The 27,700-nt window shown below is 43.2% G+C and overlaps 1 protein-coding gene across 2 annotated transcripts in view; it reads right to left on the bottom strand.

The window, feature by feature from the left end:
• The window catches only part of LOC122549660 (sideroflexin-5-like), a 312,948-nt gene that overhangs the window by 42,783 nt on the left and 242,465 nt on the right, over positions 1 to 27,700 (bottom strand). For both annotated transcript variants that reach the window (XM_087991972.1, XM_087991978.1), the window contains one exon: positions 3,763 to 3,880. In XM_087991972.1, the coding sequence (XP_087848098.1) occupies positions 3,763 to 3,880 (118 nt within the window). The remainder of the gene's footprint in view (positions 1 to 3,762; positions 3,881 to 27,700) is intronic.

Here is a 27,700-nt window from a genome sequence, read left to right as displayed (position 1 = left end):
TTGAAAGATCTTCGTCATGCTTTTCCATGGCAGGCCATGTCCTCTACCTAGCCCCGTGGCCCCTCATAGTCCACGAATGGCAGGCTATTCTCTCCCATCAATCAAACATAGCTCCTCATGCTATACCATGGTATTGTATGCCTAATCACCTATTATACGCTACATAGAAATAATCAACCCTGTAGTGACAGTAGGGATATAAAAGAGAACTTTAAGAAAACCAGTCAATGCATGCATTACTTTCTACTTTCTTTTAAAAAAAACTGCTTATACAACAACGTAATAGAGGCATCAATAATGCAGACCCTTTAAATTATCAATAAGAGAAGCTGCAAGCACTTGAAAACTCAGAGCACAGAAATCCATTTGTCTAGTAACAAAGAAGATTGATGAGGGCAGAGCAGTAGATGTGATCTATATGGACTTCAGTAAGGCGTTCGACAAGGTTCCCCATGGGAGACTGATTAGCAAGGTTAGATCTCATGGAATACAGGGAGAACTAGCCATTTGGATACAGAACTGGCTCAAAGGTAGAAGACAGAGGGTGGTGGTGGAGGGTTGTTTTTCAGACTGGAGGCCTGTGACCAGTGGAGTGCCACAAGGATCAGTGCTGGATCCTCTACTTTTTGTCATTTACATAAATGACTTGGATGCAAGCATAAGAGGTACAGTTAGTAAGTTAGCAGATGACACCAAAATTGGAGGTGTAGTGGACAGCAAAGAGGGTTACCTCAGATTACAACAGGATCTTGACCAGATGGGCCAACGGGCTGAGAAGTGGCAGATGGAGTTTACTTCAGATAAATGTGAGGTGCTGCATTTTGGGAAAGCAAATCTTAGCGGACTATACACTTAATGGTAAGGTCCTAGGGAGTGTTCCTGAACGCCTTACTGAAGTCCATATAGATCACAATTAACGCTCTGCCCTCATCAATCCTCTTTGTTACTTCCTCAAAAAACTTAATCAAGTTTGTGAGACATGACTTCCCACACACAAAGCCATGTTGACTATCCCTAATCAGTCCTTGCCTTTCCAAATACATGTACATCCTGTCCCTCCAAATACATGTACATCCTGTCAGGCTCACTGTCACTGGCTTGTCCTTACCACCCTTCTTAAACAGTGGCACCACGTTAGCCTACTCCAGTCATCCAGCACCTCACTTGTGACGATCGATGATACAAATATCTCAGCAAGAGGCCCAGCAATCACTTCTCTAGTTTCCCACAGAGTTCTAGGGTACACCTGATTAAGTCCTGGGGATTTATCCACCTTTACCTGCTTCAAGACATTCAGCACCTTTTTCAAGGTGTCACCATCTATTTCCCTACATTCTATATCTTCCATATCCTTTTCCACAGTAAATACTGATGAAAAATTCTCATTTAGTATCTCCCCCATTTTCTGCAGCTCCACACAAAGGCCGCCTTGCTGATTCTCTCCCGAGTTACCCTTTTGTCCTCAATGTATTTAGAACAAAGAACAAAGAAAATTTACAGCCCAGGAACAGGCCCTTCGGCTCTCCAAGCCTGAGCCGATCCAAATGTACTGTCTAAACCTGTTGGTCAATTCCTAATCATCTGTATCCCTCTGCTCCCCACCTACTCATGCATCTGTCCAGATGCACCTTAAATGAATCTACCGTGCCTGCCTCTACCACCTCTGCTGGCAATGCATTCCAAACACCCACCACCCTCTGTGTAAAGTACTTGCGCGTGTATCCCCCTTAAACTTTCCACCTCTCACCTTGAAAGGGTGACCTCTCGTTATTGAATCCTTCACCCTGGGAAAAAGCTTGTCTCTATCCACCCGGTCTACACCCTTCATGATTTTGTAAACCTCAATCAGGTCCCCCCCTCAATCTCCTTTTTTCTAATGAAAATAAACCTAACCTACTCAACCTCTCTTCATAGCTCGCACCTTCCATGCCAGGCAACACCTTTGTAAACCTTCTCTGCGCCCTCTCCAAAGCATCCACATTCTTTTGGTAATGTGGCACCCAGAACTATACACAGTATTCTAAATGCGGCCGAACCAATGTCTTGTACAATTTTAACATGACTTTCCAGCTCTTATACTCAATACCCCGTCCAATGAAGGCAAGCATACTATATGCCTTCTTGACCACTCTATCCACCTGTGCAGCAACCTTCAGGGTACAATGGACCCTCACTCCCAGATCTCTCTGCCCATCAAATTTTCCCAAGGCTCTTCCATTCATTGTATAATTCGCTCTTGAATTAGACTTGCCTAACTGCATCACCTCACATTTGTCTGGATTGAAAGCCATCTGCCACTTTTCCACCCAACTCTCCAGTCTATGTATATCCTCCTGTATTCTCTGGCAGTCTCTTCTGCTTTCTGCTACTCCACCAATCTTTGTGTCATCTGCAAACTTGCTGATCATACCAACAGTGCCCTCTTCTAGATCATTTATGTATATTAGCAATTATGTATATTTGTAAAAACTCTTTGGATTCTCCTTAATTCTGTTTGCCAAAGCTATCTCATGTCCCCTTTTTGCCCTCCTGATTCCCTCTTAAGAATATTCCTACTTCCTTTGTACTCTTAAGGATTCACTCGATCTCTCCTGTCTATACCTTACATAAGCTTCCTTCTTTTTCTTAACCAAACCCTCAATTTCTTTAGTCATCCAGCATTCCCTATACCTACCAGCATTTCCTTTCACCCTAACAGGAATATACCTTCTCTGGATTCTCGATATCTCATTCCTGAAGGCTTCCCATTTTCCAGCCATCCCTTTACCTACGAACATCTGCCCCCAATCAGCTTTCGAAAGTTCTTGCCTAGTACTGTCAAAATTGGCCTTTCTCCAATTTAGAACTTCAAGCATGAATGGAAACACGGAGAGAGGTATACACTTCATAGCAGATGGGAGGAGTTACAGGCATAGGGAGGAGTGAGACCACTTAAACACAAGGCTGAGGAGTGACACACAGTCAGCTAAGTCTCTGTTTGCATTATTTAGTAGAAACCTGGTGCAGCACATTACTCTCTTGTACAATGGTAATAACTTAGGCTCACATGGTTGACTGATGTACTCCATCAAATTAAAACCAGGTGGTGATGTGAGAAGTGATCAGGCTGCAGTGATTTCCGCTAGCTCTGCTTGGAGGGTATCAGAGGTTAGGTTGGCTTTCTGTATGGATCAACCTGTCCAGACTCTCCAATGAACAGTGGACAGGTAGGAAAGAATAGCAGAATGCGCCAATAAAACAAATCAATGAGGACACAAGTGCAGGTCAAGGACAGAATTTAATGATCTTTAGGAAAAGATATAAGGTCGATGACAATTTTGGCAGCTTTTTGGAAGTCTCACTTCATCATAACTGCAGTCTCAGAGACTGTGCCCTTTTCTGTGAACAATGAAGTGTGAAGCAAGTTTAATTACAGGTTCTGATTAACTGTGTCATACAATGTCTGATAGGTGGAGAGCAACATTTTATCACTGGATTACTGGTTTGATAATGCCTAATTAACAGTGATCTCAGTAAGACTGCATTTCACAATTATTTTCATTCTGCATTATGGTTTCATGGGTGTCAGTATCTCGTTGGCCACTAATTCAGCCTCAGGTACAGCAGCTCTCGACACTATTCCATTGAACACTCCCATGACAGGTACAGCACAGAATACAGAGTAAAGCTCCTTCTGCATGATGCATTGCATGTCACAAGGAAATCATCATTGGTAGCTACTTGCAGTAAAATTAGATACCTTAACTATCTTAATTTACTGACCTCTGACATTTGCGGGAAGAGGCTGATGGCAACAGGCAGTGCAAATCCAAATGCGGCCAGGCACACGAGACTATGCATAGGGAGTGTCAATCTTGGATGTCCCTTGAGTATCCATGTTCTGCGTAGAAAGGTAAAAAGGTAAGTATCATTCTTGCCTCCCTTCCATTGCTTAAATATGGAGGCTATCTATTTTCCCTAACTTTGTCCTGTTTTTTTCTGTTGCATCTTACAGATGATACAATCCTTGAAAGTATCATGAACTGTGAGGAGGAAAGTGTAGAACTTCAAAAGGACAGACAGGTTGATGGACTGGGTGGAAATGTGGCAGATAAAATTTAATACAAGTAAGTATGAAGTGATTCATTCTAGTGGGTAGAAATGTGCATAAATGATAAGGTGACAAGACAAGTTGAAAAAGTGATTAATAAAGTATCTAGTATGCCCAGCCTTATTATAGGGACATTAAGTACAAAAGCACAGAAATTATGTTTAACATGCATAGAATACTGCTTTGCCCTCAATTGCAGCACTGCATCCTGGTTTGCTAGCCACACTTTAGGAAGTTGTGAAGACATCAGACAGAGAAAATATTCACGAAGATGGTTCCAGGGATGAAGAACTTAATTTACACAAATAGATTGGAGAAATTGGGTTTATTCTCCTTGGAAAAGGTTAAGAGGTAGAGGTGTTCAAATCATGAGCATCTGGATACAGCAAATAGGAAGAAAGTGTTTCCACTAGCGGAAAGATCGAGAACCAGATTTAAGCTAATTGGCAAAAAAAACTGGAGATATAAATAAAAACTTTATCCTGCAGCGAGTTGGTAGGCACATTCAATTGACGCCATCAAGACAGAATTAGATTATTATCTGAAAAGGAAGAATGTGCAAGAGGTAAATACAGGGTAATAGCACTAAATGATTTGTTCCCTCAGAATGCCAGCATGAACACAATGGGTAGAGTGTAACCATTTGTTGATTCAACATCTTATTTATATTTATGTCATTATAAGTAACACCAAGGGAGTTCTGCTGCATGCCTGCAGTGGAAATATTGTCCATATCCAGAATCTAAACCCAATTCCTCCAGCACTTCAGCTATTACTGTTTCAAAAAGAGAGGAGCACCTTTTACAGCTAGTCCCTTTGAGTCTATTCTAACTTCAGAGAATACATTTCTGTAAACTGTTCGCATCAGTCACCCCAGCGCAGGTACATCACATTAGATACAGAGAAATCTTCCTTGTATTGTCCCATTAAACACTTCCAGGTACAGCATGGCATTAGACAGAGTAAAGTTCCCTTTACTCTGTCCCCATCTAATGCACCCAGAACATGTACAGAACAGGGCTGGAAACAAAGTAAAGCTTCCTTTAAACTGTTCCAATATATGGCCAGATGGGTGCAATGGCAAAGTGGTAATATCATTGGACTAGTAATCCAGGACACCAGCCTAATGTTCCAGAGAACCCTGGATGCTGAGGCATGTTCAGGAGTGGATTAGGAAATAGAAAGGGCTTATGCTAGATATCAAAGGCTCAAACGATCTGTTGCACTAGAGGACAATATAAAGTGCAGTGGGTCACTATGGGCAAGAGAATAACCAGAGAAAAAGTAGAACCAATTCAGGACTAAAATGGCAATGTATGTGTGGAGCTGGAAGACAGAACTGCAATTTTAAAACAGTACTTTGCATTTGTGTTCACAGTGGAAAAGAATAATGAAGGTATAGAAATCAGGGAGTAGGCTGACAATGCACAAGGTAAAAACAATGACTGCAGATGCTGGAAACCAGATTCTGGATCAGTGGCGCTGGAAGAGCACAGCAATTCAGGCAGCATCCGAGGACAGGCAAAATCGACGTTTCAGGCAAAAGCCCTTCATCAGGAATAAAGGCAGAGAGCCTGAAGCGTGGAGAGATAAGCTAGAGGAGGGTGGGGGTGGGGAGAGAGTGGCATAGAGTACAATAGGTCAGTGGGGAAGGAGATGAAGGTGATAGGTCAGGGAGGAGAGGGTGGAGTGGATAGGTGGAAAAGGAGCTGGGCAGGTCGGACAAGTCCGGACAGGTCAGGGGATCGAGTTGCTGGAGGTTAGAAGCTAGGATGAGGTGGGGGAAGGGGAAATGAGGAAACTGTTGAAATCCACATTGATGCCCTGGGGTTGAAGTGTTCCGAGGCGGAAGATGAGGCGTTCTTCCTCCAGGCGTCTGGTGGTGAGAGAGCGGCGGTGGAGGAGGCCCAGCACCTCCATATCCTCGGCAGAGTGGGAGGGGGAGTTGAAATGTTGAGCCACTGGGCGATTTGGTTGATTGGTGCGGGTGTCTCGGAGATGTTCCCTAAAGCGCTCTGCTAGGAGGCGCCCAGTCTCCCCAATGTAGAGGAGACCGCATCGGGAGCAACGGATACAATAGATGATATTAGTGGATGTGCAGGTAAAAATTTGATGGATGTGGAAAACTCCACATCCATCAAAGTTTTACCTGCACATCCACTAATATCATCTATTGTATCCGTTGCTCCCGATGCGGTCTCCTCTACATTGGGGAGACTGGGCGCCTCCTAGCAGAGCGCTTTAGGGAACATCTCCGAGACACCCGCACCAATCAACCAAATCGCCCAGTGGCTCAACATTTCAACTCCCCCTCCCACTCTGCCGAGGATATGGAGGTGCTGGGCATCTTCCACCGCCGCTCCCTCACCACCAGACGCCTGGAGGAAGAACGCCTCATCTTCCGCCTCGGAACACTTCAACCCCAGGGCATCAATGTGGATTTCAACAGTTTCCTCATTTCCCCTTCCCCCACCTCATCCTAGCTTCTAACCTCCAGCAACTCGATCCCCTGACCTGTCCGGACTTGTCCGACCTGCCCAGCTCCTTTTCCACCTATCCACTCCACCCTCTCCTCCCTGACCTATTACCTTCATCTCCTTCCCCACTGACCTATTGTACTCTATGCCACTCTCTCCCCACCCCCACCCTCCTCTAGCTTATCTCTCCACGCTTCAGGCTCTCTGCCTTTATTCCTGATGAAGGGCTTTTGCCCGAAACGTCGATTTTGCCTGTCCTCGGATGCTGCCTGACAATGCACAAGAATGAATTAGAACTGAGAGAGAGAGAGAGAGAGAGAGAGAAAGTGTGAGGGAGAGAGAGAGTGTGAGGGAGAGAGAGTGAGGGAGAGAGAGTGAGGGAGAGAGAAGGTATTCTTGATTTCAGCAGACTTTATAGTGGATGAGATGAGATGAGATCTGCAGTGATTGTAAACTGGTCAGCCAGCTGGACCACATGGAATTTAAGTTCCCTGATTCTGGCTGTTAATTTCGTCCAAACAAGGAGCCCTGGCTGACATGAAAAACATCGAGTGTCAGAAATACTGACTCTGGTACCTGTCTCTGTATGAGGCAGTCCTATAGTCAAGGACTGCTGTTCATGTGTAAATAAAGGGTGACTTGGTGATGGGATATGGGCCTCTGAATGATTATTTCAGACGTGGCAAATGTAAAGCATAATCCTGAAGAAACTTGGTCACAACAATTGACTTTGAATTGGGGTAAGCATTTCTCACATCATGCCTTTGTTTGAGAAGCTTGACTTGTTTGACCCTGCATCAATGAGGACTGGGCCCAGAATGTGGAAAGAATGCATTATTTTTTTCTGGGCAAATAACACTGGGGCAGGCAAGAAACGAGAAATTCTCCTGACAGCCTGTGAAGCTGCAGCTTTTTGTGTCATTAGGAGCTTAGCTTTCCCTAAGGCGCCAGATACTAAAACCTTTCAAAAATTAACTCATATAGTTAGGGAATAGTATGACCCCAAGTCCCATCTAAGACACCACTGCTTTTACTTGGCAATTCAAGAACCAGGGAAATCTACATGAGGATTTTGACTAGCTTAAGGTGATGGGCAGTAGTCTGTGAATTTGGTTCAACCCTTAATGAGATGCTTAGAGACTATCTGGTAGATTAGATTAGATTAGATTAGATTACTTACAGTGTGGAAACAGGCCCTTCTGCCCAACAAGTCCACACCGCCCTGCCAAAGCGCAACCCACCCATACCCCTACATTTACCCCTTACCTAACACTAAGGGCAATTTAGCATGGCCAATTCATCTGACCTGCACATCTTTGGACTGTGGGAGGAAACCGGAGCACCCGGAGGAAACCCACGCAGACACGGGGAGAACGTGCAAACACCACACAGTCAGTCGCCTGAGTCGGGAATTGAACCCGTGTCTCTGGCGCTGTGAGGCAGCAGTGCTAACCACTGTGCCACCCGTGCCGCCCACTATGGGATTAATAACGTAATTATACAAAAATCCAACTGGACTTCAAACAGATACTACAACTGTCTTTATCATTGGAAAATGTGGCAAGTGGAGCAGGAAGTTGCAAAGTATTCCAATGAAGAGTGCAAGCAACAGCAAAATCTCAAAACAAAGCTAAGTCTTGGCCAAATGGCTACAATTTCAGTTCTGAGGAAGGGTTGCTCAACCTGAAATGTTAACTCTAATTTCTCCTCTCAGATGCTGCCAGACCTGCTGAGCTTTTCCAGCAATTTCTGTTTTTGTTTGTGGTTAAAGTTTCTTCAGGATCCAGGCTGGTAAGCCATTGCAGTAGTTGGTGGTATGCGGACTTGAGTCAGCAAAAGGGTCCTACTAGTCCTAAATTGAATAAGATAACTCACAGGCCAGTGGCCAGGAGAGTTCATACTTATGGAAAGTCCACCTACATCTCGTTAAATTGCTTAGCAACATCAAAATCAGAACCAATCAACTTAAGTGTTTGGTTAAATGGTCATTCAGTTTGCATGGAGGTTGATACCGCATTGGCTGTATCAGCAATCGTAGAACCACTTTTAATAAAATTTGGCCTGGACTCCAGCCTTTAATTTTACACAAGACGTCAGGTAGACTGAGAACCTATAGCGGTGAACCTTTACTAATTAAGAGTACAACTTTGCTTCCTGACTGGGACTGTTAATCTGGTTCAATCAGGCAGCCCTGGCTGTGTCAGACATCCTGGTCACTCTGAGAGCTGGCTCTGAGGAAGCTGGATCAGTATCAAGGACTCGGCATGTGTAAATAAAGGGTGATCATCTTAGTGATGCTACTTTGAACTGCCTCCAAAGAAATACCTTTCCTTAAATATGGGATCAAAACTGCTCAAAGTACTTCAGGTATAGTCTCAGTAGCCTCTTGTACAGTTCTAGAAAAGCTTTGGTACTCTTATATTCCAATGCCCTTCATCCCCTTAAGCCAATAATTCATTTGCTTTCCTCATTACCTGCTGGTCATACCTTAAATGGACTTCAATCAACATTAGTGTGAGGTGATGCATTGGGACAGGACAAACATACAAGGCAAGGGAATATATAATGAATGGTAAGATCCTGGGAAGCATAAATAGTGTAGTGAGGATTGATATAAACTTATAAGACAATGGTTTGGATTGGCTAATACCCTAGTTTTGGAAGTAGCAGAAGGACAAAAGAGAGAAGATGGGGAACAGTATAAATGAATTGATGCAACACTTCAGCATTGACAGTGAACAAGGAAATGGCTGCCTTCCAACAGGCAAGAAAAAGTTAAGGGTAGAGTTAAATTGTATGTATATAAATTGAAGAGTATGGTGAACAAAACTAGGGAACTGGAAGCAGAAATTGCTCTAAGGGGACATGATATAGCAGCATAAATAGAAGCATGGCTCAAACCAGAACAGGACTGGATGCTGAACATCCAGGTTATAAGGTTTTTAGTAAAAACAGAGTGGATAAAAAGAGAGCTTTTAAAAAACCCAGGATCTCAGCTCATGTTCTGGGGACCTGGGTTTCAATCCAACCATAGCAGGTAGAGGAATTTTAATTCAATAAAGAATATCTGGAATTAAGATTCCAATGATGACCACGAAACTATTATCGATTGTTGGAAAACCCCATCTAGCTCACTGACGTCTTTCAGAGAAGGAAATCTGCCATCTTCACCTGGTCTGGCCTACACCTGACTCCAGACCCACAGAAATATGGTTGACTCTGAAATGATAAAGGGCTTATGCCTAAAGCATTGACTTTCCTGCTCCTCACATGCTGCCTGGCCTGTTGTGCTTTTCTAGTGCCACACTTTTCGACTTTGACTCTGAAGTGGTCTAGCAAGCTCCTCAGTTGTATGAATTGCTATGAAGTATCAACAAAAAAAAAAAGAAAACCAGATGGACCACCCGGCATTGACCCATGTACAGGAAAAGACAATGGCAGAAACAGCCCTGTCCACCCTGCAAAGTCCTCCTCACTAACATCTGGGAGTTAATGCCAAAAGCAACAGCCTGACATAGTCATACTCACAGAATCACACCCTACAGACAATGTCCCAGACACCATCAGTACTATCCCTCGATATGTCCTGTCCCACTGGCAGGACAGACCCAGTAGAAGTGGCAGTACAGTGATGTACAGTCAGGAGAGAGTTGCCCTGTGAGTCTCCAACACTGACTCCGGACGCCATGAAGCCTCAAGGCTTGAGGTTAAACATGGGCAAGGGAATGTCCTGCTGATTACCATCCACTATCCTCCCTCAGCTGATGAATCAGTACTCTCTATGTTGAACAATACTTGGAAGAAGCATTGAGGGCACAAAATTACTCTGGTGGGGGCATTTCCATGTTTACCACCAACAGTGGCTCGGCAACAGCACTATTGATCGAGCTGGTAGAGTCCTAAAGGACATAGCTGCTGGACTGGGTCAGCAGCAGGTGGTGAGGGAACCAACAAGAGGGAAAAACATACTTGACCTCATCTTTATCAAACTGCTGACTGCAGATGCATTAGAAGGAATGACCACCTTACAGACCTTGTAGAGACAAAATCCAGCCTTCACGTTGTGAATACCTTCCATCCTGTTGTACAGCACTATCACTGTGCTAAATGGGATTGAATTCAAACAGATGTAGTAAGTCAAGACTGGGCATCCACAAGGGGCAGCGGAATATACTCCAGCAGCAGAACTTACTCCAGCGCAATCTGCAACCTCATGGCATAGCACATCCTCCACTCAACCATTACCATCAAGCCAGGGCATCAACTCCTGTATCAATTGAGAATTCAGGAGGGTTTGTTAGGAACAGCACTAGGCATACATAAAAATGAGATGTCAACATGGTTGAGTGAGCAAACATGATTACATGCTTGCCAAACAGCATTAGCAGCAAATGATAGACTGAGTGAAGTGATCACACAACCACAAGTCAGATGTAAGCTCTGCAGTCCTGCCACATCCAATTGTGAATAGTGATGGACAATTAAACAACTTACTGGAGGAGGAGAAGGCTCCACAAATATCCCCATCCTCAATGATAGAATAGTCCAAAATCTAAGTGCAAAAGACAAGACATTTGTAGCAATCTTCAGCCAGAACTGCCAAATGAATGATCCATCTTAGCCTCCTCCAGTGGTCTTCAGCATTACAGATACTAGTTGTCAGCCAAATCACTCCATGTGAGATCAAGAAATGATTGGAGGCATTGGATACTGCAAAGGCTATGGCCTCTGACAACATTCTGGCAATAGTACTAAATAGTGCAGTTAGAACTTGCCGCACTCCCCTAGCCAAGCTTGTCCAGTTGTCAGATGTTACAACACTGGCATCTACCCAACAATGTGAAACATTGCCGAGGTACATTCTGTACAAAAGAAATGCAGGATAATTCCAACCTAGCCAATTACTGCTCCATTAGTCTACTTTCAATCATCAGTAAAGTGATGGAAGGTGTCATCAACAGTGCTATCAAGCAGCACCTGCTCAGCAATAACCTGCTCAGCGACACCCAGTTTGGGTTCGGCCAGGTCCACTCAGCTCCTGACTTCACTGCAGCCTTGGTTAACATAGCAACAGACGAGCTGAATCTAAAGGTGAGGTGAGAATGACATGCCTTAACACGAAGGTTGCATTACACTGAATGTGGCGTCAAGGAGCCAAAGCAAAACTGGAATAAATGAGTATCATCTCTGCTGATTGGAGTCACACCTGACACATAGGAAGCTGGTTTTGGTTGTTGGAGGTCCATCACCTCAGCTCCCGGACATCTCTGCAGGAATTCCTCAGGGTAGTGTCTTTGGCTCAACCATTTTGAGCTGCAACATCAGTGACCTTCCCTCCATCATAAAGTTAGAAGTAGGTCACTAATGTTCAGCGCCATTTGCAACACCTTAGATTGTTATGGACCAGACCAAACCCACTCAAAACATATCAAGGAGATAGCCTAGACCCTAACTTTTATCTTATTAAAGGAAACTGTAAGACGCTGAGTTCCAGATGCAATTCGATTGGTCAACCAACTAGGCCTTAAGCAAAACATATTTAATTTTTACACCACAGTGAAAAAAAAACAAAAAGGGAGAATTGATATAACTCTAACTCTATTCTAATACTTAACAAAATAATATGCAACTATTACGCATCAACTGTTCCCATAAATACACCTCTGGCAAAGATAAATTTAGCAAAATGGATCTCCCTCACTTGCAGTCTGGGAGAAGAAACAGAGACACGATGCAATTTGTAGCAGAGACAGAACTCGAACTTTGCAGCAGCAGCAGCAGAAAGAGAGTTTTATCTAGCAGCTTCAATTCCAAAACCCCAACGTCAACAACTGAAAGCAAAAAGTAAAATCTTAGGGGCTATGTAAGCCTGACTCCACCCACTCATGCTTCTTTTGTCTCATTAAAAAAAACCCAAAGCTATTTACTCTGTTTTCCAAGAGCAGACACTTTGGCACCAGGTTTATAATATGCCTCTTCAAGATAAACAGGACAGAACAAATTTTTTTAAAGGTACATCTCATCACAAGTCACTGAAGCAGTCTTGTGTTCAAATGCAACAAAACCTGGACAATATCCAGGCTTGCACTGACAAGTAGAAGGTGACATTTGCACTACACAAATGCAGGTAATGACCATCTCCAATGGGAGACAATTTAAACATTGCCACTTGACATTCAGTGGTGCTATCATCACTGAATCCCACACTATCAACTTCCTTGAGGCTACCATTGACCAAAACTCAACTGGACTCATCAAATACACACACTGGCTACAAGAACAGGTCAGAGGCCAGGAATATTGAGGCAATTAGCTCACCACCTGTCTCACCAAAGCCCACCCACCATTTGTAAGGCACAAGTTAGGAGTGTGATGGAATACTCTCTACTTGCGTGAATGGGTGTAGCTCCAATAATACTCAAGAAACTTGACATCATCCAGAACAAAGCAACCTGCTTCACTGGCACCATATCCACAAGCATCCACTCTCTCCATTCAGTAGCAGCAATGTGTACTATTCACAAGATGCCCTACAAAGATCCTTAGACAGCTTCCATCTAGAAAGACACTTCCATCTAGAAAGACAAGGGCAGCAGATACATGGAAACACCGCCACCTGAAAATTCCCCCAAACCACTCACCATCTGACTTAGAAATATATCACCATTTTTTCCACTGTCGCTCGGTCAAAATCCTGGAATTCCTCCCTAAGGGCATTGTCGGTCAACTCACAGCGCATGGACTGCAGCCGTTCAAGAACTCAGCTCACCCCCACCTTCGCAAGGGGCAGTTATGGACGGCAATAAATGCTTTCCAGCCAGCAATGCCCACAGTGAATAAAAATAGAATGTGTGCAGGAGAACTTTCTGAAGCAGTATAGTTCCAGTCTGAGAGGGAGGCAACTGTTGTGTCTGGTCTACGGAATGAGGCAGGCCTCAGAGAACATCAGAGTTGGGCAGCCTTTTGGAAACAGCCATCATGATTTAATAAACGGATAGATATTAGTCAATGATTAAGTTCCCAGATTGGAAAAGAGTGCTAAAAAGGCTGGTAACACTCCATCTAGGGAAGTCGCCAGGTCTGGATGGGATATTTTCTTGTTTGCTAAGAAGGTAAGGGAGCAAATTGGCAAGCCATTGACAGAAATTTTCCAGGTACAGAACTTTTCCTGAACACAGAATTAGTCTTGGTTATGGCAGAAGAACTAAACTGCTACTTTGCTTCTGCCTTTTACCAAATTTTTAAAAATGGTGAGAACAGCCTAATTAAAAGTGCAGATATTGAGCAACTGAACAGTATAGTGGTAGATAAAGAGGTGCTAAAAAGGCTGGTAACACTCCATGCAGAGAAGTTATCAGGCCTAGATGGCATGCATACTAGATTGTTGAGAGAGGTAAGGGAGCAAATTTTATGGGCCTCTCTGAACACAGAATTAGTTCTGGGGGACTGGAGGATTGCAAATGCGACACTGTTGTTTAGGAAAGGGCCAAAGGATAAGACAGGAAATTGCAGACTATACCTTGACATCATAGTGGGAAAACACTTGGGAGATCATAATATGAGATAAAGTAAATAGCCATTCTGAGAAAAATAAGGTAATACTAGACAGTCATAGAGATGTACAGCATGGAAACAGAACCTTTGGTCCAACCTGACCAGATATCCCAACCCAATCTAGTCCCACCTGCCAGCCAGTGCCACAAGAGTCAATATGGCTTTGTCAAGGACAGGTCATCACTGACAAATTTCATTGAGCTCTTTGCCGAAGTGACACAGGCAATAGGTGAGGGTAGTACTGTGAATGTTGTACATTTGGACTTGCAGAAAGCTATCTGATATGGGTCCACATGGCAGGTTGGTTAGCAGACTGGAAATATTTAAGATTGATGGGTCCTTGGTAGCATGGATGAGAAGTTGGTTAAAAGAGGGTAGGTATAGATGAACGTTTCTCACATTGGGGACGTGCTAAAAGGTGTGTGACCCAGGGCTTGGTTTTGGGAACCCTGCTTTTTCTGATTCACATAAATAATTTGGAGACAGATGTTGAGGGCAGAATTTGCAATTGTGAGGATGTCACTGGATGATTTCAGAGGGACATTTACAAGTTGGCCAAATGGGCAGATACTTGGCCGATGAATTTGAATGCTAAGAGAGATAATGTATTTTGGTACAAGAAACAATACAGGCTCAATGGTAAAACTTTGAGGGGTTACAGGAGTAGAGGGACTTCGGGATTCATGTGCATGATTTTCTGAAGGTGGCCAGGCAAGTTGAAACAATTGTTGAGAAGGCTTATAGGATCCTTGGATTTGTAAATATAATCATAGACTATAAAAGCAAGGATATGTGCTATACCTCCACAAATCATTTATCAGCCCACATTTGGAGTATTATGTTCCACTCTGGAGACCTTACTTAAGAAAGAATTTTAAAGCACTGGAGAAAGTGCAAGGAGATTTACTGGAATGATAATAGGAATGAGAGATTTTGATACAAGGGAAAAATGAGAGAGATTGGGCTCATTCTCCTTTGGGCAAAGAAGGTTAAGATATGACTTTATTGAGTTGTTCAAAATTTTGAACAATTTCAACAGGGTAAAGAAGGATATTCTGTTTCCACAGTTGGTATGTCAGTAACGAAAAGTCACAATCTCAAGACTGACAGCAAAAGAGCTAGGAGCGGGATGAGGAGAAACTTCTTGGTTTTGGAATGTGCTTCCTGTGAGAGTGGTGGAGGCAGATTCCTTAGGAGGTTTAAGAAAGAGCTGATAAATATTTGAAAGTAATGAATTTAGGGCAACAGAGATGGTGCTGGAGAATGGGATTAGCTGGGTAGCTCTTTTGGGAGCCAGTAGAGATATGATGGTTCATCTGGCCTCCTTTTGTCAAATTTTATAATATTTTTGTGTTTACAGGCTCTGAATGACATGGCTATGGTGACCAAGGTGGCAAACCTAGGAGTACCCTGGGGGTGTCTGGTAATATAGACATGTCTGCCAGTTCTGAGGGAAGAGGAAGTCCCTCTTCTGCAACACCCTGCCCAGCAGGACTGCCAGGTCCCCATTCCCAAAATAGTCTGTTAATTTGCCCTTATTTGTCTTGCCTGTGCACAAAATCCTAAACAATGCAAGGCAGTTTTGCTCTGTCAGTGCTTGACCTACTGCACCACAACCTTTTATAGATGGTACCAGAACCAGACATCCTGGACGTCCTGGTCGTGGTGAGTACTTCCAGCTAAAGAGAGAGGGAGAATCGACTTGGATCAGGTGGGAGGAGTATCACTGGGGCGCAGCGGGCAGTTGATGAGGAAAGTTTGAGATGAAAGTGTAAGAAACTTTACTAAGTATCACAGAGAGAACCCTCCACGGAACCTGATGAAAATTACACTTTGCCAAAATATGTTAAGATTCAGCAGTTTGAATTTTGTTTTTGATTTCCCATCAAGTACCTGAGATTTGGTAAAGCACGGTTTGCTTCTCGTGTAAACACTACTTACAGTTTAGGGTGTAGGTTTGCTCACTGAGCTGTAGATTTGATATCCAGACGTTTCATTACCTGGCTAGGTAACATCATCATTGGCGACCTCCAAGTGAAGCGAAGCTGTTGTCTCCTGCTTTCTATTTATATGTTTGTCCTGGATGGGGTTCCTGGGGTTTGTGGTGATGTCATTTCCTGTTCGTTTTCTGAAAGGTTAATAGATGGTATCTAGATCTATGTGTTTGTTTATGATGTCGTGGTTGGAGTGCCAGGCCTCTAGGAATTCTCTGGCATGTCTTTGCTTAGCCTGTTCCAGGATAAATGTGTTGTCCCAGTCGAATTGGTGGTTTTTTTCATCCGTGAGTAGGGCTACGAGGAAGAAAGGGTCATGTCTTTTTATGGCTAGCTGGTGTTCGTGTATCCTGGTGGCTAACTTTCTTCCTGTTTGTCCTACAAAAAGACATGACCCTCTCTCCCTCGTAGCCCTACACACGGATGAAAAATACCATCATTTCGTCTGGGACAACACATCTATCCTGGGACTGGCTAAGCAAAGACATGCCAGAGAATTCCTAGAGGCCTGGCACTCCAATCACAACGCCATAAACAAACTCATAAATCTAGATACCATCTATCAACCTTTCAGAAAACGAACAGGAAATGACATCACCACAAACCCAGGAACCCCATCCAGGACAAACATATAAATAACAGCTTTGCTTCACTTGGAAGTCGTCACTGATGATGTTACCTTGCCAGGTAATGAAACGTCTGGATATCAAACCTACACCCTAAACCTCAACCTGAGCTACAAACCTTCACAAACCTTGCACTACTTACAGTTTTCTCAGATCCAAAACAACCTTTAAAGTATTTCATCTTAGATCAAGAGATACTTTCTTGTTATGTCTTGAGTATTATTGAGATATGTAATAAAGCTGGATCAATGGAGCTGAGGTTTAAATCAGCTGTGATCTAATTGAATAGTAGGACTAGCTCAGTGGATAGTTAGCCAAATTCTCTTCGTATTTTAGAAGCTCAAGGCCTGAACAGCCTCTTCTTCTTTCTAAAGAATAGGCTTCAGATTTTGAATATCCTCTTCCTTTTCTAAAAGCATTGAGAGGCTGAACAGCTTGTTGCTATGAGTCAGTAGTCTGCCTGCAGGGACATCCATGGGCCTCGTTCTCATAAATCCCATCCAGTAATAGTCAAGTAACTTCAGGAAATGAGAAAAATATTAGAACAATAAAAAAAACTGTTGCTAAATTACTGCGAAGCTGAAAAAAAGAAGCCTTTTAATTGCTGCCCTGACAAAACCAATTTGAAGTATCATAACGAATGATAGAAAAATTAGGTGTGAACTCCCTGCATGCTTTACTCTCAGGCCAGGTCAGAAATCAGTCATCAGAAGATCCTAATTAAGAGTGCTCTGCCTTAATTAAGCTACTAATTATTGCATATGATTTTCCATTCTAATTGGAAGCTGGGATTTTGCAATGATCAAGAACATCAATATTCTGAACATGTATTGTCACCAAGAAGCTCTGAAGAGTAGCTGTAGTTATCAGATACTCACGATTGCATTAACTGTGATGTTCTGCTTACGCAAACCATTCCAAGTGCTCAATTACATGAGGTGCTGGATTCTCTGTCTCTCTACCACCCCACCCCCCCAAACACCTAATAAAGAAGCATAGAAAATAAGAGCAGGCGTAGGCTATTTGTCTCTTCATGCATGCTCTGCCCTTCAATTTGATCATGACTGATCATCCAACTCTTCACCCTGTTCCCCTTTCTCCTCATACCCTTTGACCCCCTTTAACTCTAACAACTGCATTTCACTCCTTCTTGAAAACAATCTAGAGCTGCACTTATCCAGGGAGTGTTCTGTCACATTTCTGACTTGAGCCCTGTAAGTTGGTAAGAACTGATATCTAAGACTGCCCTTGGTTTATTAAGCTGGGATCCCTGACTGAAGGCCATCTCCCTTCATGTAACTGAGCATTGTAGAAAACCATGACAAACATTGTGGCTTTGCATTTGTGCTAAATGACACGGCAATACAATGGTAGCGAGCAATGTTCCCTCTAAGTTGTGCAGGTGCAGTTACTTGGAAGCTGCGTACACACCAATTGGCATGCCAATGAATGACTTCCATTTTCAGAAGCCACCGCCATGCATGGACATTACAGGTTCATGCAGAAGCAAAACAAAGTTATAGGAAACGTTGACAGTGAGCCTGGTATTTCTGGCTGAGGGGCAACTCACAAAAAGACAAGGCAATGCATGGCAGAGATGCTGTGGGCATCGAAATAGGCTTAGAATGAGTGAGTTCTATGACAGTGAGTGAAGAGCGCAGAGACACAGCCTGGACCAATTCATGAGCTGGGTGTGTGTCCCAAAGCAGATAGCATCCTTGCTGCAACACTACATGAATAGTGTTCTGAGGAAGGGTCACCGGACTTGAAACATTAACTCTGATTTCTCTTCATAGATGCTGCCAGACCTACTGAGTGTTTCCAGCAATCTTTATTTTTGTTTCTGATTTACAGTATCTGCAGTTCTTTCTATTTTTATTATAGGAATAATTCCTGGTACAGCCTGAGTTGCAGTACTAAAGTGCAGAAGCATACTGCAAATGGATCAGAAATGTGCTATGGGAGGGTCTTAGTGCCTGGCACATGTCAATGCCAATGTCCATGCACCTGGTGCCTGTGGAGTGTTCCCTGAGATGATGATGCTCCGTTTCTACCATGGATGCCTTGGGAGCAAGTGGCGAGTTGAAGTTGCTAGGGATCCATTTTGACTTCCATTTGAGAATTCCTGATGTTCAGCTTGTTTGGTGTATTTCATGAGATAGGAAACTGAATATTAATGAGGTGAATTGTAGCATGAAGAAAACATTTAGAAAGCTATAATCCCCCTTAATTTATAACTCACCATAGCTGAGTAAAAACTCACCCTACCACATGGCAAATAAATGAGGGATACAGTAGGATCCTAAAAGAGGTATCTACAGAGATCATGGATACATTGGTTGTAATTTTTCAAAAATCCATGGATTCTGGAGATAGGATTGGAAAACAGCTCATGTGACATCCCTACTCCAAAAGGGAGGGCAGCAAAAAGTAGGTAACTATAAGCCAATTTGCTTAATATCTATTGCTGAAAAGGTTTTGGAATCAATTGAGGAAGTAACAGCAGAATTCTTGGAAAATTAAAATCTAATCAAGCAGAGTCAGCATGGTTTCATGAAAGGGAAATTGTGGCTTACTAATTTATGAGTTTCTTTAAGGAATTCTCAGCCAATGTGGGTAGAGGGGAACCGGTAGATATGTTGGATTTAGACTTCCAGAAGGTGTTCGACAAGGTACCTCACAAATGTAGAAGGGAGAACTAAAGAATAGAATGTTATTTAAATGGAGAAAAAATTGCAGAAAGCTGCAGTACAAAAGGATTTGGGGTAGTTACGCACAAAACACAGAAAGCTAGCACAGAGGTGCAGCAAATATTCAAGCAAATGTTGGCCCTCATTTCAAGGAGGTTGGCGTACAAGATTAGCAAATTCTTACAACTGTACAAGGTGCTGGTGAGACCACATCTGGAGTACTGTGAGCAGTTTAAGTCCTCTTATTTAAGAAAATATATTATTTAATTGGAGTCAGTTCAGGGTGAATCCCTACAGGAGTATAAGGGCAGTAGGAGTATACTCAAGAGGGAAATCAGGAAGGAAAAAAGGGGACATGAGATAGCTTTGGCAAATACGGTTAAGAAGAATCCAAAGAGATATTACAGATATATTAAGGACAAAAGAATAACTAGGGAGAGAATAGGGCCCCTTAAAGATCAACAAGGCCTTATATATTTGGAGCTGCAGGAGATAGATGAGATACAAAACATGTATTTTGAGTCAGTTTTTACTGTGGAGAAGGATATGGAAGCGAGAGAACTTAGAGAAATAAATAGTGATATCTTGAAAAGTGTCCATATTACAGAGGAGGAGGTGCTGAACATATGTTTGACATGCATATAAAGGTGGGTAAATCCCCAGGACCTGATCATGTGTACCCCAGAATTTTTTGCGAAGAACATAAACATAATAACACACGTAATGGGAGCAGGAGTGGGCCATCTGGCCCATGAAGGCTGCTTTGCCATTCAACATTGAACATTTCAGGGACTCAGCTCCACTTATGTGCCTGCTCACCATAGCCCTTAATTCCTTTACTGTTCAAAAATCTGTCAATCTTTACCTTAAGAACATTCAATGACGTAGTCTCAACTGCTTTACTAGGCAGGGAATTCCACAGATTCACAACCCTTTGGGTGAAGAAGGACTTCCTCAACTCAGTCCTAAATCTGCTCCCCCTTATTTTGAGGCTATGCCCCCTAGTTCTAGTTTCACCTGCCAGTAGAAACAATCTCCCTGCTTCTATCTTATCTTTTCCCTTCATAATTTTATGTTTTTAGAAGATCCCCTCGCATTCTTCAAAATTCCAATGAGTATAGTCCCAGTCTACTCAATCTTTCTTCATAAGCCCAACCTCTCAACTCCAGAATCAACCTAGTGAACCTCCTCTACACCCTTTCCAGTTCCAGTACATCCTTTCTCAAGTAAGGAGACCAAATGTGTACACAGTACTCCAGGTGTGGCCTCACCAGCACCCTATACAGCTGCAACATAACCTCCCTATTTTTAAAACTATATCCCTCAAGCAATGAAGGTCAAAATTCCATTTGCCTTCTTAAAAACCTATTGTAAATGCAAACCAACTTTCTGTGATTCATTCATTCATTCAATCTTAAATCTGGTCCTGTGTGATGAGACAGGTAAAATTAACGATCTTGAAATTAAGGATCCTCTCGAAAAGAGTGATCACAATATGATTGAATTTTGGATATAAATGGAGGGTGAAATAGTATCATCTAAAACCAGCGTGTTTTGCTTAAACAAGGGAGACTATAATGGGATGAGAAAGGAGTTGGTAAATTAGACTTGGAGCGCAAGTTATACGGTGGAACAGTGGAGGACTTTCAAAGAAATTTTTCACAGTGCTCAAGGAAAGTATATACCAGTCAAAAACAAGCATAGCAAGGGTAGGAAGAGCCAGCCTTAGATAACCAAGGAAAGCTCAGGCTTGCAAAGTGGCCAAGAGTAGTGGGAAACAGGAAGATTGGGAAAACTTTAAAAAGCAACAAAAAAAAGCATGAAGTTAGCAATTAAGAAAGGAAAGATAGATTATGAATGTAAGCTAGCACAAAATATAAAAACGGGTAGCAAAGGTTTTTATAAATATATAAAATGGAAAAGGGTGAATAAATGGACGTAAGTTCCTTGCAGGAAGAGAAAGGGGAATTAATATTGGATAATACTGAAGTGGCCGAGGCCTTGAATAACTATTTTGTGACCGTCTTCACAGTGGAAGATTGTCTAACATGCCAAAGAATGGTGTTAAGGATACAATGGGAGGTGAGGACCTCAAATCAATTGTTATCACTAAAAGGGTAGTGTTGAGCAAACTTGAGGGTCTAAAGGTAGATAAGCCCCCTGGTCCTGATAGAATGCATCCCAGGGTGCTTTGAAAGAAATGGTGGAAATATCAGTAGATGCATTAGTGGTAACTTATAAAAAAAATCACTTCTCTCTGGGCAGGTCCCTCTGCACAGCAGCATGCTGCAATTTTCCACCATTTAAATAATAGCCTATTTTGCTGTTATTCTGACCAAAATGGATGACTTCACATTTACCAACATTGTAGTTCATCTGCCAGACCCTTGCCCTCTCACTTAACCTATCAATATCCCTCTGCAGATTTTCAGTGTCCTCTGCACATTTTGCTCTACCACTCGTCTCAGTGTTGTCTGCAAACATTGACGTACTACACTTAGTCCCCAACTTTAAATCATAGACGTAAATTGTAAACAATTTTGGTTCCAACATTGATCCCTGATGCACACCACTAATTACTGAACACCAACCAGAAAAATACCCATTTAACCCCACTCTATGCTTCTTGTCACCGACCCAATCCTCTATTCATGCTAATACATTACTTGTAATGGGTGTGCACCTTCATCTTATGAAGCAGCCTTTTGGGCTGTACCTTGTTGAATGCTGGGCCCCTTGCTGAGATTTTTGTATCATCATTAGCCATAGGTGAGGTCGGGTAATACAAAGAACAAAGAAAGTTACAGCACAGGAACAGGCCCTTTGACCCTCCAAGCCTGCGTCGATCAGATCCTCTGTCTAAACCTGTTGCCTATTTTCTAAGGATCTGTAACCCTCTGCTCCCTGCCCATTCATGTATCTGTCTAGATACAGCTTAAATGATGCTATCATGCCCACCTCTACCACCTCCGCTGGCAATGTGTTCCAGGCACCCACCACCCTCTTGTGGGCGGCACGGTGGCACAGTGGTTAGCACTGCTGCCTCGCAGCGCCAGAGACCCGGGTTCAATTCCCGACTCAGGCGACTGACTGTGTGGAGTTTGCACGTTCTCCCCGTGTCTGCGTGGGTTTCCTCCGGGGGCTCCGGTTTCCTCCCACAGTCACAAAGATGTGCAAGTCAGGTGAATTGGCCATGCTAAATTTCCCGTAGTGTTAGGTAAAGGGGTAAATGTAGCGGTATGGGTGGGTTACGCTTTGGCGGGTCGGTGTGGACTTGTTGGGCCGAAGGGCCTGTTTCCACACTGTAAGTAATCTAATCTAATCTAATCCATAAAGAACTTTCATGCATATCTCCCTTAAACTTTTAACCTCTCACCTTGAACTCATGACCCTTAGTAATTGAGTCCCCCACTTTGGGAAAAAGTTTCTTGCTATCCACCCTGTCTATACCTCTTTTGTAGACCTCAATTAGGTCCTCCCTCAATCGCTGTCTTTCTAATGAAAATAATTCTAATCTACTTAACCTGTCTTCATAGCTAGCACCCTCCATAGCAGGCAACATTTTGGTGAACCTCCTCTGCACCCTCTCCAAAGCTTCCACATCCTTTTGGTAATGTGGCGAAGTATTCCAGATGCGGCCGAACCAAAGTCCTTTGCAAGTATAACATGCCAACCCTTGTAGTCAATAGCTGTCCAATGAAGGAAAGCATGCTGTATGCCTTCTTGACCACTCTACTGACCTGTGTTGCCACCTTCAGGGTACAATGGATGTGAACACCCACATCTCTCTGTACATCAAGTTTCCCTAGAGTTTTTCCATTTACCGTATAGTTTGCTCTTGAATTGGATCTTCCAAAATGCATTACCTCACATTTGCCCGGATTGAACTATATCTGCCATTATTCCACCCAACTCACGAATCTATCTATATTCTACTGCATTCTCTGACAGTCCCCTTCACCATCTGCTTCTCCACCAATCTTAGTGTCATCTGCAAACTTGCTAATCAGACCACCTATACCTTCCTCCAGATCATTTATATATATCACAAACAACAGTGATCCCAACATGGACCCTGTAGAAAACCATTGGTCACAATTCTCCATTTTGAGAAACTCCCTTCCACTACTACTCTGTCTCCTGCTGCCCAGCCAGTTTTCCATCCATCTAGCAAGTACACCCTGGTTCCCATGCAGCCTCACTTTGTCCATCAACCTACTATGGGAACCTTATCAAACACCTTACTGAACACATGTATATGACATCTACAGCCCTTCCCCCATCAACCCTGTCACTTCCTCAAAGAATTCTATTGAGTTGGTAAGACATTACCTTCACTGCACAAAGCTATGTTGCCTATCACTGATAAGCCCATTTTCTTCCAAATGTAGAAAGATTCTATCCCTCAGTATCTTCTCCAGCAGCTTCCCTACCACTGGCGTCAGGCTCACTGGTCTATAATTACCTGGAGTATCCTTGCTACTCTTCTTAAACAAGAGGATAACATTTGCAATTCTTCAGTCCTCTTGGACCTTCCCCGTGTTCAAGGACACTATAAAAATATCTGTTCAGGCCCCAGCTATTTCCTCTCTCTCTTCCCTCAGTAAACTGGGATAGATCACATCCAGACCTGGGGATTTGTCCACCTTAATGCTTTTTAGAATTCCCAACACTTCCTCCTTCCTTATACCCACTTGACCTAGAGTAATCAAACATCTATCCCTAACTCAACATCCATCATGTCCCTCTCCTCAATGACCTGGTATGGAGGGTGCTAGCTATGAAGAGAGATTAAGTAGATTAGGATTATTTTCATTAGAAAGACTCATTAAGAATCTCACCCATTTCTCTGACTCCACATCTAACTTTTCTCACTTGTCCTTGAGTGGGCCAACCCTTTCTCTCGTTACCATCTTGCTCCTTATATATGAATAAAAGGCTTTGGAATTTTCCTTAACCCTGTTTGCTAAAGATATTTCATGACCCCTTTTAGCCCTCTTAAATCCTCGTTTCAGATTGGTCCTACTTTCCCGATATTCTTCCGAAGTGTCATCTGTTTTCAATCGCCAAGACCTTACATATGCTTCCTTTTACCTCTTAGCTATTCTCACAATTTCACCTGTCATCCATGGTTCCCTAATCTTGCCATTTCTATCCCTCATTTTCACAGGGACATGTCTGTCCTGCACTCTAATCAACCTCTCTTTAAAACCTCCCACATATCAAATTTGGATTTACCTTCAAACAGCTATGGTGCCATTATTTAAGAATGGCTTCAAGGAAAAGCCAGGCAATTATAGACCAGCGAGCCTGGTGTCAGGGGTGGGTAAGTTATTGAAGGAGAATCTGAGGGACAGGACTTACGTGCATTTGGAAAAGTAAGGACTGATTAGGGATAGTCAACATGGCTTTTGGTATGCAGGAAATTGTGTCTCACTAATTTGACTTTTTGAAGAGGTGATAAAGAAGCTTGATGAAGGCAGAGAGTCATTGTCTGTATGGACTTTAGTAAGGTATTTAGCAAGGTTCCACATGGTAGATTGGTTAGCAAGGTTAGATCACGTGGACTACAGGGACAGCTAGCCATTTGGATGCAAAATTGCTTGAAGGTAGGAGACAGAAGGTGGTGTGGAAGGTTGCTGTTCGGACTGGAGGCCTGTGACCAGCAGTGTGCTTCAAGGATCGATACTGAGCCCACTGCTTTTTAGTCATATATATAAATGATTTGGTTGAAAATGTAGGAGGCATGCTTTGTAAGTTTGCAGATGACACCAAAATTGGTGGTGTAGTGGATAGTGAAGAAGGTTAACCAAAAGAGAAAATGCTGGAAAAGTGAAGAAGGTTATCTTAGAATACAATGAGACCTTGATCCGATGAGCCGAGGAGTGACAGATGGAGTTTAATTTAGATAAATATGAGGTGTTGTATTTTGGTAAGGCAAATCAGGGAAGGACTTATAAATTAATGGCAGGGTCCTGAGAGTGTTGCTGAACAAAGAGACCTTGGGGTGTAGGTTCAAGTGGAGTCGCAAGGGTACAGGGTATTGAAAAAGGTGTTTGGTATGCTTCCCTTTATTGGTCAGTGCATTGAGTATAGGAGTTGTGAGGTCACGTTGTACATTACTTTGGTTAGGCTGCTTTTGGAACACTGTTCAATTCTGCTCTGCCTACTATTAGAAAGATGCTAATCTTGAAAGTATTCAGAAAACATTGACAAGGATGTTGTTGTGTATGAGCTATGGGGAGAGGCTATATAGGCTTTGGCTATTTTCCCTGGAGTGTAGGAGGCTGAGGAGTGAGCTTACGGAGGTTTATAAAACCATGAGGGGCATGGATAGGGTGAATAGCAAATGTCTTTTTCCCAGGGTAGGGAAGTCCAAAACTAGTGGACATAGGTTTAAGGTGAGAGGAGAAAGATTTAAAAGGGACTAGGGGGCAACTTTTTCACGCAGAAAATGGTGTGTGTACAGAATGAACTGCCAAAGGAGATGGTGGAGGCTAGTATATTTACAATACTTAAAAGGCATCTGGATGGGTACATGATCAAGAACGGTTTAGACGGATATGGGCTAAATGCTGGCAAATGGAATTAGCTTAATTTAGGATATCTGGTCAACAAGTTGGACCAAAGGGTCTGTTTCCGTGCTATGCAACTCAATGACTCTATGAGAAGATCCACTAAGATGATTCCTGGTTTGTCTTACGAGCAAAGGTTAAACAGGTTTGGACTCTACTCATTGGAATTTAAAAGAATGAGGTGATCTCATTGAAACATATTCTCAAAGGGCTTGACAGAGTAAATGCTGAGAGGGAGATGAAAGGCTTTTGCCCAAAATGTAGATTTTCCTGCTCCTCGGATGCTGCCTGACCTGCTGTGCTTTTCCAGCACCACTCTAATCTAAACTCTGCTGAGAGGGAGAGTCTAGGACCAGAGAGCATAGTCTTAAATCTGAGACTGAGATGAGGAGGAATTTCTTCTCTTAGATGGTTGTGAGTCTTTAGGACTCCTTGCCACAGAGACCTGTCAGGATAGCTTCCTTGTGTATGTTTGAAATTGAGATAGATAGCTGCTTGAACAGTAAGGGAATCAAGGGTTGTGGGGAAAGGACATGAAAATGTCTGTGAGGCAAAAAAAAAGAAATTGCTGGAAAATCTCATCAGCCTGGTAGCACCTGTGGAGAGAAATCAGAGCTAATGTTTTGTTTCCAGTGACCCTTCATCAGAACTGATGGTAGCTGAGAAAATATTGGTTGTTATGCAAAGGATAGGATGGGGGAGGGGTAAGGAGTAATCGACAGGTAAAGATAAAACCCCAAAAGAGAGAAGAACAGTTGGACAGACAAAGGAGTGGATAACAGTCAGTCTAGGAGCATGAATGTCTGCTACTGGGGAATATTAGTGGCTAACAATGGATAGTGTGTAATAGCAGACCCTGTGATGAGAAGGCCTGGTATCTGCGGTTTGGGGGAAGGACATTGGAGAAGGTGCCTCAAGCCTTAAAATTATGGTTACTGAGGAGTGTCAGATCATTGAATGGTGGGGCAGGTTCGATGGATTGAACAGCCTTCTCCTGTTCCTGTTTCTTGTGGAGATCTTATGGTATTGCTTCCCTGACAGTCTTCTCATGCAATTCTGTTACAATTTGTGCCGTAGTCTATATCACTCAGACCCTGACATCACTCAAGATTTTGTTCTTTGTGTCTGTTTTCATAGAAAAGTTGGAATGGAGCACAATGATACAATCATTGGGAGCAGGATTAGGCTGCTCAGGTTCCAGATTCTGGATCAGTGGTGCTGGAAGAGCACAGCAGTTCAGGCAGCATCCAAAGAGCTTCGAAATCGATGTTTCGGGCAAAAGCCCTTCATCAGGAATAAAGGCAGTGAGCCTGGAGCGTGGAGAGATAAGCTAGAGGAGGGCGAGGGTGGGGAGAAAGTAGCATAGAGTACAATGGGTGAGTGGGGGAGGGGATGAAGGTGATAGGTCAGAGAGGAGAGGGTGGAGTGGATAGGTGGAAAAGGAGATAGGCAGGTAGGACAAGCCCGGACAAGTCATGGGGACAGTGCTGAGCTGGAAGTTTGGAACTAGGGTGAGGTGGGGGAAGGGGAAATGAGGAAACTGTTGAAGTCCACATTGATGTCCTGGGGTTGAAGTGTTCCGAGGCGGAAGATGAGGCGTTCTTCCTCCAGGGTTCTGGTGGTGAGGGAGCGGCGGTGAAGGAGGCCCAGGACCTCCATGTCCTCTGCAGAGTGGGAGGGGGAGTTGAAATGTT

Source organism: Chiloscyllium plagiosum, unplaced genomic scaffold (assembly GCF_037043375.1).
Source record: "Chiloscyllium plagiosum isolate Xiang-an unplaced genomic scaffold, Cpla_swu_hap1 HiC_scaffold_1, whole genome shotgun sequence".
Lineage (NCBI taxonomy): Eukaryota > Metazoa > Chordata > Chondrichthyes > Orectolobiformes > Hemiscylliidae > Chiloscyllium > Chiloscyllium plagiosum.
This window is presented reverse-complemented; position numbering and strand designations above follow the sequence as displayed.